Below are 10,749 nucleotides of genomic sequence, written 5' to 3' on the forward strand. Positions count from 1 at the left end.
TTGCTCAGGCTATTTCTTCACAGAAGATGCTTATATGGTACTGAAGCAATATAAGTGTGTGTGTGGCTAGATGGTTTACCCAGGGATATGATATTTGCCACTTTAAGGCCTAATATATTTCATGCAGTAGTACATGTACTTTTGTGTTTCTTGCCCTTCACTTTTCAACATATTGTATTTTTCCCACCTTGCTATTCTGAACTGAAGTGTATCTAAGAAAAAGGTTATGTACTGTACAGAATATCCTACATATGGAAGTACAAAAGCACTTCTTCCATTAAAATACTCAGTAAGCTGTACAAGGTTTATTTTCTAAGACTAGGAACAAAAGATAAGAAACGTGCACATATGACCTCATAAAACAGTCATATCTATAAGATACATTCAGCAATAAAGTAGCAGTTCCTAATGTGAACATACGTTCAGTGGATCAGGGTGAGAAAACACCAGGTGTTCTACTTCTGTACACTTAGCTATATTCAGATTTGAAGCCTTCTGTCAGAGCAACAACCTTCGAAAGTAACTTCGGCTGTAGCCTGGAAACAGCTTTCCGGATATCCTATAAAATGATAGTTTTGGTCAGATAACTAGCGTTTTTCAGTTTTCACAACAGTTTGATAGTTCACTGGCTACATACCTCAAGACTATATCGATTCGAGAAATGGGTGAGTATAATTGCCTCATTTCTAAACCATTGGGAATGCTCCATTATCTAGGAACCACAAAATTGATTTATGTTAGTGACTGGTAGTACAGTATATACATATATCTCATCATCAGAAATGTCCCAAAGCTCATTACCTCAGATAGATGCATGTGGCCATGCTCTCGAGCATGATCAACATCGACTTGGTCATCTAGGAAGGTTGCCTGCCAAAGTTTCGAAAGATGTTGGCAACCAAATGATACAGGTGCAGAAGTGGAGGAAGTTCAGATGCCTTTGAAATTTTCGCTGATGAAAACTAGCAGAAATTATTACCCTATCTATAACAAAACAAATGTGATGCTTGTACTCATATATAAGCAACGGTGTTATGTTACAAAGCCCAGTTTCTAACATCTAATGATATGCGATGCAAAGAACACCATCCTATTATACTATTAATCACTGTCCATCTATTTGCTTCTTAACCCAATCCCATGCTCTGTGACAATATCAAATCCCTAAATGTGTCCGTTTTCATAGCATTCCACATTTTTTTTCTTTTTTATGTTACCTAATGAGTGAAGTGCATTGTAACTCCCTGAACTATTTCAGGGATATCACGTAGGTCCTCGAACTAATAAAATCATCATCTAGGTCCTCAAAGTGCAATAAGTGTGCCATCCAGGTCCAAAATCAGTTCAACACTAAAGTAGTCCGAGGACCTATATTTTGCCTAGCATGACACACTTATTGTACTTCAAGGACCTGAATGATGACTTTTATAGTTTGAGGATCTACATGACACCCTTGAAATAGTTCAAGGATCTACTGTGCCCTTCAGAGGGCAGGCCTGGCGCAGTGGTGAAGTACTCCCCACTTGTGCCAAGAGGTCCTGGGATCAAACCAGCCTCTCTGCATTGCACTGTAGCAAGGGTAAGACTAGGTTACTATAATCCCTCCCCAGACCCCACCTTGTGTGGGAGCTTCTATGCACTGGGTCTGTCCTTTTATCTACTGTGCCCTTCACTCTTACCTAATAATGTAAGTACAGCAGGGACAGACACTTTGGCCGTCTATGGAGTGAAGAAAAAGAACTTGACATTGCAAAGGAGTTTACAGGAAGAGAGAAATTTGAACATTACCTCCGTTATAAGAACCTTTGCTCTCAGGGCATCCGCATTCCGTGGGTCAAGAATAAAATCAGATGTTGTATCTCCGGTGAAGGCAACTTCTGGGTACAGTATGGTATCTGTAATCTAATAGAACATACAGTGAGTTACAGCATAAGAAACATTTCTGATTGAGAGTACAACAAAAGCTCACCTCAGAGCCTGATTGCTTTAATTTTACTATTTGACTTCCCTTCAAGTGAGCATATTGTTTTTTCAACTTTCTTCGAACAGAGTATATGACGTAGCCCTTCATGACATTCACAAGGAAAAAAGATGGGCCAGTAAGCCTTAAGTTATGTTCAATAACTGAATGGTGAGTAACTCTATTATTCAACTGAGTTAAGGAGTAGTACCTGGCTGGGCACAGTATGGTGAGTCTGAAATGGTCTGGCAACAAGGTCATTGCGTATTTCATATGTTTCTCCTGAGAAAGTAATGCTGCACTATAAGAAGTAAACAAGGAAAAGACAAAAGGGCCAAAGGTGAAATGATCTCTATACCCAAATCAAGAGCAACTAATTCAACTTCCAGCTCAATTCGACTCATTCTACGATGGATCTGAAGCATCTCCTCAACATCATCCCTTATACACGGAGGTACAAATACGGTTGGAGGTTTCAAATTGTAGAGCCCACGGGTTGCTATATACATTGGAAGACCACCCTGAAAAGTTGCCAGTTTACCCATAATAACCGATCTATTAGTGATCTTTCTCTAGTGCAAGTGCATGTGAATGTCGAAATATAAGAATTCATCACTAACTTTCTTGATAAAGAGAAATATATGGTGCTATAACGTGGTAGCAGCAATGGTAAGTCGGTAACTGGAGCATATGGGAACACTGAAATAGCAAACAACAGGGCATCTCACCTTGCTTTGCGTTCCAGCAGAGAAATAAGACGGCATAATTAAGAAGCTACTGCTAAGTGCTAACCCTCAAAACTGCAACTGATAGAGTATGATTATATTTGATTATTTAAAACATTTTAAGCAGCCTAATTTAGGCTAGATTATCCCCAACTATCGACGATGATGATATTATCCGTCACAACAGTATCTGACTATATTGCTAAACAAATTAACTTACCAGTTACTAATAAGTTACCATTATGTACAGAGGTTGTACTATATTAAGCAAACATTTCAGAGGAAAAAGGTTAACTCTAAATGCAAAACGAATCATGGAACATCTAGAAATTGTTACTTAATGCATCACACAGAACATGTTCCTCCAGGCAAGGTACAAGTACCGAAACACTCTCTATTTCTATAATATAAGGCTATTTGTATTGCAAACTGAGAGCTCCATCTCGCAACGGCGCATCATAGCTTAGCTACAGACGCATACGCAGACCAATTAACCAAGCGGAACACCGACGAGACCAGTCAGAAAAGGATTCAAATGCTCACGATGTGGTCGAGATGAGCGTGGGTGATGAAGAGGTGGTCCTGGCGCACAGCGAAGAGCGGGCCGCGGCCGATGTCGAAGGCGACGTTGAGGGACGGCACGGTGACGCAGGTCTCGTGCCCGCCCACCGAGATCCCCTCGATGGCGTACCCCTCCGCCTCCACGCCCTTGCGCTGCACCTGGGCGCGCGCGCGGCGGTACTCCTCCTCGTCGGTGAGCGCCCGGTCGAGCACCGAGAGCAGCCCGCTCCCCGCGCCCCCGCCGGGCCCGGAGACGGTGGGGGCAGCCGCCCTCTTCGAGGCGAGCGTCTGGAAGCGGGAGGCCGTGCCGAGGGTGGGGGAGAGGAGGCGGCGGTGCGTGAGGCGGAGCGGGGCGAGGGAGAAGAGGGAGGTGGAGGTCGCCATTTCTGCGTCTGGTTGGAGCTGGGGACGAACGGTGGCGACGGTGCCGGGGGTTTGGGGGTTTTGCTGTGCTCGGGTCGAGGATAACGAGACGTTTTCCCGCTCGAGCCCCTGCCTTGTTGCCATATTATTTCCGTCCAATTTGTTAAAGGACTTTTTGGCGAATACGCAATACAAGAGGGGGTATATTGCATGTCACAACTATAAGAAGGTGTAAACATGGTGCCCAATGGACAACCTAAACCCGAATCGATGTCCCAAATCTTGAAATACATCACTATGCACACCATGAGCAATCAAGACGACACCTCGTGATGTCGCTGCAGTTCGATCCAAGGAACTGGACCAGGGGTTTTCCCTGATAATCGAAGAGAGGCTCGGAGAAAGGCCATAGCGGTGCCTTCATGAAGGGTACATCATCCTTAGGTGTCGTCGGTGCTAGCATCAGCAAGCCGGGCAGAAATTTCGCTCTGGCCTATGTCCGAACAATCCTAAAGCCGTTGGACAAGATCCAAAGATAAGGAACAAGTCGCAAGCTAAGGCCGCCATTGCCAGAAGGGGAGCGCTCGCCGCCTAGGATGGCAATGGGCACCGCCGGACACGCGAGCATTCGACCTAGCGAAGGAGGCCGATGCAAAGGGTGGTGGTCGAGGTTGGAGAAGCGACGTTAGGGCGTAGAGAGCCAACACACATGATGCGATGGAAACCGGCGGCGCATTACAGCATTTCATCTGTTGTTTCCCCATAATACATAACTACATAGTGCATTACAGCATGCACACGGATCAAAGATACTCGTTCTCGGTCGTAGTTGATTATTGCATATAACCAATGCCTAGAAACCGGTTTGGACCCATAGTTTATAACCGCTAATAACCAAACCGTTTAAACCCATAACCAACTATACCCAAACTGGTTTCTCCACATACCCAAACCAAAACCAAACTAAAAAAATTTCAGCCCAATAAAACCTAAACCAATCAAACCCAAAGTAAGAACCGAACCGTTACACCCGGTTTTTTAATAACCATTCTCACATTTAGCCTGGGCGATGAAAAAACGACCGACGTGACCGATTTTCACGGGAAGGGTGGCGGTGTGGCAGCAGGTGTGCGTCTTGAATCTGGCAGTGGTGGTGCGGTGGGGTAAACTTAAATTCGATGGTGAAGGGCGAGAGAAAAAAGGCTGATGCGACCGATTTTCGGGCGGAGATTGGCGGAAAAGTGGTGGCACCGATGACGAGGGAGTGGGAAGGCCGGTTCTGGTGGCGGCGGGGTACAACGGTGTCCGATGGGCAGGCAACGCGGCGATGAGTGTGCGGAGGTCCGCATGGAGGTGGTTGCGCGGTGGAAGGAGAAGTGGTGAAGTGGCGGTTGGGGAGCGGATAATTTTCACATCTCGTGTAGGTGGAGATGTAAATTCACATCTGGAGGTGTTGTATTTTACATCTTCGGGGGGTGGAGGTGTAATTTTTTTACATCTACATCATCTGTTGGATATCGGTTTTGGGGCCTCGGAGATGCAAAAATTAGTTAATTTTGCATCTATATCATCTACTAGAGATGCTCTTAGAGCGGTACTACTGCTCTGCTATCGTGAAATTCGTGACGAGTTACAGAAGCATTTTCCCAAGTGAAAGTAGTTGTGGTAGAACACAACGGAAGTACCGCATGAAGCAGTATTACCGTGGTACCGAGCGGTACTACCGCTTGTGTGCTGCAAAATAGCCCAAGCAAAACACAAGAACCAGGTAAGATCGAAAATGTCATAACTTTTGCAGTGGTTACGAAATCAGCAAACTCAAGCTTGCTAGATATATTAAGAACTAAAAATGGATAATAAATACCAAATAGGATAAGGTAGAGGACATTCCCAAATTATGAACCAGCAAAAACTCCAAAATAAAAAACTCAATAGAAGATGGATATGAAATCCTTTTCGATGAACTTGAGCTTGTCATGAAGATCACCATAAGCTCCAAAACTCTCATAGAGAAAAGCCAACAATAACCTACAAAGATGATTCCAACGATGCAATGATTTTAGCTATCTACGAACGATACGATCAAACTACTCGCTCGAGCCCCCCCCCCCTCGGTTGATAGTAAGACAACCAATTCTATAACCCAGTCTCCAACTAACACCATGAGACCGCTAAAATAGAAAACCTATCAAGGTCAACCTTTGCCTTGCGCATAATCCACTTGAGCTAGACGATGACGACCTTGACCTTCTCAAGTTGGACCACCTTTCTTGATTGTGCACGCTCGATGAAGACAAGTATATAGCTTCCAGTATTCCACTATGGATGATTCTCTCCTAGGCACTCTTCACATTTATATTATCATGAGAATGGACGGCAAGCTTGAGGCATGATCTCGTCGTGATGCTCCACTTGAATTGCACAACGCAACCTTGATGACGATCATCACTTGATGCATCCTTCATGGGTTATAGGATATCCTCCTTTTGATGCACGCCCATGAAAACATACCTAACCCCACAAGGAACTCTCACATAGACCATGTATTAGTACACAAAGCGTAATGGACAATGCTTACCATACCATGGGATCACTTGATCCCACTCGGTACAACTTCTACGCTTCGTGTGTGGATCAACTTGGTTCTTTCTTTGACTTAGTGTGGATCAGCCTTGTGTCTTATATTATCTCTTGCTAAATATGATGTCCTGAAGGTAAACATGAATGTTCACACAATCTTTTTCTTATTCTTTAAGACATGCTTGCAATAATGTTCTTCGAATAACCTTGAAACCAAATAATGGTCTTCAAGCAATGCCTATGGACAAACCCTTTAGAGCAAGTCTAATAAGTCCTAATCAGCAGGCTATAGTGTCTGCCATGTCATCAAAATCTTACGTGGTAGAGAGAGAAGGGAGGAGAGAGATTGAAGCGGGCGCTTCCTGTGAAGCCCGGCTGCAGCACTGCACACGAGAAAAAAGTTTGCATGCAGCCTCGGTTGCCTCCTTCCTTCCAATCATCTCTCTCCATTCACATGCATGCATTAATTGCTTTGAATAATTAATAGCTCATCTACAGTCAGCTTACTATACAAACATACTTTTTTACAAACTTTAAGTGGCATGGCACTTCTTATAGCCAACAGCAAGCTTTGCTATTAACCATGCTCTTATATATAACTCAAGGCAATCGTTAGTTCATAGGGATTGTCATAAATTACCAAAACCAACCATGGGGGCACCATGCTCTTTCACCCTTCATGCCACTACTTCGAGTATGACGATGGTCTCTCTGGTGTGACCTTGGTACATCCCGTGCAAACCTTCGGGGCAATTCTTTCACTTCTAATGCATGCAACCAACTGAACCGAACATACCTAGAAAATTTCTTGCCGCTATATTAGCCATCATTTTTTTTATATCTTGCACATTTGGTTCTCTGAAATACTCTTCTCCCAACACTTGCACCATGATGCGAGAAATCTCATAGTGGTCTTTAGGCATGTGCTCTCCCCCATCCGGACCATATCACCAACGGTGTCGGCGATACCTAGTGCGAGCATCCTCGGAGCAGTCATGCATTTCTTCTTAGGAGAGAACGAGAGTTCTCTACAACAGTCCCTACAAACCTGAAGTAGGGATCATGCGCCACTCCCTCCACCATGTGCAAGAACAAGGGTATGCGCATACGGAAGTGTTGAAGAAACCATGTATCAGGGAATGTTGGTCTGAGTTAAAAGTAGTCCCTATAGAGAAGCCGTGCTCCAGCGAACCTACCTCGGTTCAAAACTATTCTCCCTTCAATTGAAACCTTGAAGTTCATAATGAGCTCCACCTCCCTGACCACTTCCTCTTGGATCCTCATGATCATCATCATCTTGACGTCTTTGTGGCCTCCTGGTGCGGCCATGGGGGTAGGCCACGCCTAGCAGGCTTGTGGCCTCCAGGTGGCTCCCCTCTGGTACTTCTTCCGCCCAGTATTTTTTATAAATTTCAAAATAATTCCTCGTTGATTTTCACGGCTTTTGGAGTTGCGCAGAATAGGTATCTCAAACTTGCTCCTTTTTCAGGCAAGAATTTCAGCTGCCGGCATTCTCCCTCTTCATGTAAACCTTGTAAAATAAGAGAGAAAAGGCATAAGTATTGTACTGTGAAGTGTAATAACAACCCATAAAGCGATAAATATCAACATAAAAGCATGATGCAAAATGGACGTATCAGGCACCAGCCCTTAGTGGGTTGGTGGCCAGCCCAAAGAGGCTATTTCAGCCAAGGCACTAGTAGAAAAAGGGCATTTAGCCACGGTTCGGTTGGGCCATTAGTCCCGGTTCTCGAACCGGGACTAATCAACCGGGACTAATGCTAGCCCCGGTTCGGCCCCGAACCGGGGCTAATGGCCTTCCACGTGGCGGGGCTGGGAGCGAGGGGGGAGGGGTATTAGTCCCGGTTCGTATTACGAACCAGGGCTATTTCTTCGCTGTTTTTTTAAGCAATTTTTGATAGATACTCTCCGATTTGATAGATACTATATACAACATACAAAACGCAAGTGGTGGTAACTACCATCAATGAAATCGAACACAATTCACGGTAATAAAATAAAGCTGTGAGTATTGTTTATCGTACTTCGATTTTTTTGATGTCTCAGGTTTTGCCCTTCTCATGGGTCGTCTGGCGAATGAACTCGCAAACATAGTATCCACATAAATTGTTCCTGTGTTCCTGCCTCAAGCACTTTACGAGAACATAGTTCAATCAAAAATATAATCAAGAATTATAATGGTATTGAAACTAGAATAAAGAGATGCGCGAATCTATCTAGTAGTTACTTACATCTATTTGTTTAAATGTAAGCTTTGACTTCCAATCACCCCAAACCTTGGCGGTGAACCGTTTCCAAGCTCTGCCAAGAAAAGGAAATGAATAAAGGAGTTCTATATTAATTCTTGTTGCTATGAGGAAATAAACGAGAAGTTGCCGATGTAGTGCCATAATGATTGAAATTACTTCTCGAGGCATTCCTGCATGTCCGTCCATGCAGTGAGGGATGTGTGTTTTGGGTCCATGACTATTACTTCTCCTTTGTCAGATACAATGATTAACAAAATAAAGTGGAACCTGCACGCGCATAACGTATCAATTATACATACACTTATAATAACATCGAGTAAGCGAAAATAGAATGTGTGTATAGTATAACACTCACTTAAAGTTGTAAGGAAATAGTATTTCCCTTTTGGTACTGGAAAACCTTAACGCTTTTACCAAGTTATTCTCTATATTGTGGGGATTCATTTCAACACTTTGGTGATGATTGTAATATGGGTCAATGAACCCAATGTCATAGATTTGTCCTCTTTTGCATTCGAGAATCTTCATTCTGCAAAATTAATATAGTGATGAGTAAGATTATACATGCAAGAACGATTTGAGTAAGACTTAATGACATAAATTAATAATACTTACAAACAATAGGCACTGATGATAGCTTTGTCGAGGCCCATCAACACACTCAACCACTCCAAAGTTAATATCTCCCTGCAAATAATGTAGAACTGAGCTAACACTACTTAAATTCGGTTCAGTTGTTAAATTAAATTGAGCCCACAACTAAATTAAGCTAGCCAGTGAACAACAACAAAATTTATTAAACTGCTTATATTTTGTTACTAGTTAGAGAACACCTTCTTTGTGATTCAGTTGAAAACAAAAAATCAGTAAATTAGCTAGCTAGTCAACACCTAGAAGATTCGATTAGAAGCTAAATTCAGTAAACTAGTTAGCTAGTGAACACCTATAAGATTCAGTTCATAACAAAATTCAGTAAACTAGTTAGCTAGTGAACACCTATAAGATCACGTTAAAAAAAATAGTTAACTAGTTGGATAGTGAACACCTGCAAGATTCATTTAATAACAAATTTTAGTTCACTAGTTAGTGAACAACTACTTAATTTGTGAGTTAGTTTAAAACAAAATTCAACAAACCAGTTAGCTAGTCATCACATGGAAGTTTCACTTAAACTCTAAATTTAGTAAACTAGTTAGGTAGTAAGTAGCCATAACAAGATTTAGTCAATAACACCCAAAATTCAGTTAAATCTTACACAGTACACATATCACATAACTAAACACCAAAATCAATCATATTCAATTAGAGAGTAAAGTGCTAAGCTTAAAGATGAGAGCAAGGACAAATTACTTGCATACCGCAAACATAAAATCTCCTCCCAACATCTATGCCATCAAAAGCCACATATTTCTTAGCCCTAAACTTGTGAAGTTTGCATTTAATGGCAGGACCAGTCACCATGCCACAAAAAGAAGCATCAACAATTGTATCACAGTTTCCTTGCATTGACAAGAAGCATCAACATACCTAAAATCGTATCTGAACTGAAAATCCTCAAACCCTAACCCTAGAAGCACACACCCATAAATCCATGTCCATGTCGGTGTAGCTTAAGTCCCCCTTGCAGCCTTGCTGCCCTCCACCCTGCCATTTCGTTGTAGGTTGATAGAGAGGGTGAGCAGCGTTGACAACGCTCGTAGGTCTGAGGGTCATGCGAGAGTGAGGGAGAAGCGAGATTGAGGGAGGGGGAGTCTGTGAGTGAGCTATCTAGGTTGGCTGGGGACGTGAACTGTTTTCCATTAGGGCATGTGTAATGGTTGATAAGATGGTATTATCTTAAGTCTTGCATGTAATTTAGAGATGACAAAAAATGTCTTAAAATGGATCACCTCTTAGCCTTGTCTTCAATAACTAGCTATTCCTAAAGGCATGGTGACACATATTGTGCTCGGAGATCACCTCTTGTTCTCTCTTAAATAAGAGAAGACAAACCTTTTCTTATGAGTTCTCTCTCCTCCACCTCATCATTTATCCTACATGGCACTCTTAAGATGACGATAAAGGGTTTCCCCTTGCTTTATATTATAAAGCAACCCTCTAATACATCCAGCTCGTTGAGGCCACACCGCAAACAAGGTCAAAAGAAAAAAAATAAAAGAATGAAAAGAGAAACAAATGATGACACCCGCAGATTGACAAGGAGAAGAAGACCGGCAATCGCCGCACCTGCTGAGAAAATACTATCGCGTGCTAGCATGTCGAAGCGTCGCACACCAAACAACACCTTCAA

At 42.8% G+C, this 10,749-nt stretch overlaps 1 protein-coding gene across 2 annotated transcripts; it reads right to left on the bottom strand.

Annotated features, from left to right (window-relative positions):
• Positions 1-252: 252 nt before the first annotated feature.
• Positions 253-3,676, bottom strand: LOC123399303 (tRNase Z TRZ2, chloroplastic-like). Of its 2 annotated transcripts, XM_045093717.1 has the most exons (8): positions 3,229-3,676; positions 2,319-2,481; positions 2,172-2,242; positions 1,970-2,065; positions 1,789-1,902; positions 802-870; positions 638-712; positions 253-559 (listed from the first exon to the last, which is right to left on the bottom strand). In XM_045093717.1, the coding sequence occupies exons 1-8, from the start codon at positions 3,628-3,630 to the stop codon at positions 470-472; spliced, it is 1,080 nt and encodes a 359-aa protein (XP_044949652.1). In that variant the 5' UTR covers positions 3,631-3,676; the 3' UTR covers positions 253-469. The 2 variants fall into 2 exon arrangements, with proteins under 2 accessions (XP_044949652.1, XP_044949653.1); XM_045093718.1 differs by lacking the exon at positions 2,319-2,481 and having other exon boundaries at positions 2,172-2,261.
• Positions 3,677-10,749: the final 7,073 nt, after the last annotated feature.

This window comes from Hordeum vulgare, chromosome 5H (assembly GCF_904849725.1).
Source record: "Hordeum vulgare subsp. vulgare chromosome 5H, MorexV3_pseudomolecules_assembly, whole genome shotgun sequence".
In the NCBI taxonomy this organism is placed as follows: Eukaryota; Viridiplantae; Streptophyta; class Magnoliopsida; order Poales; family Poaceae; genus Hordeum; species Hordeum vulgare.

What these genes read in the sequence shown, in the direction of transcription:
- LOC123399303 (XM_045093717.1), bottom strand. Translation starts at nt 3,630, where the DNA reads ATGGCGACCTCCACCTCCCTCTTCTCCCTCGCCCCGCTCCGCCTCACG. An exon ending in ACGCTCATCTCGACCACATC is followed by an intron (nt 2,482 to 3,228) that starts GTGAGCATTTGA and finishes GCAACTTTTCAG; the next exon opens with GGTGGTCTTCCAATGTATAT. An exon ending in TAAAGCAATCAGGCTCTGAG is followed by an intron (nt 1,903 to 1,969) that starts GTGAGCTTTTGT and finishes ATGTTCTATTAG; the next exon opens with ATTACAGATACCATACTGTA.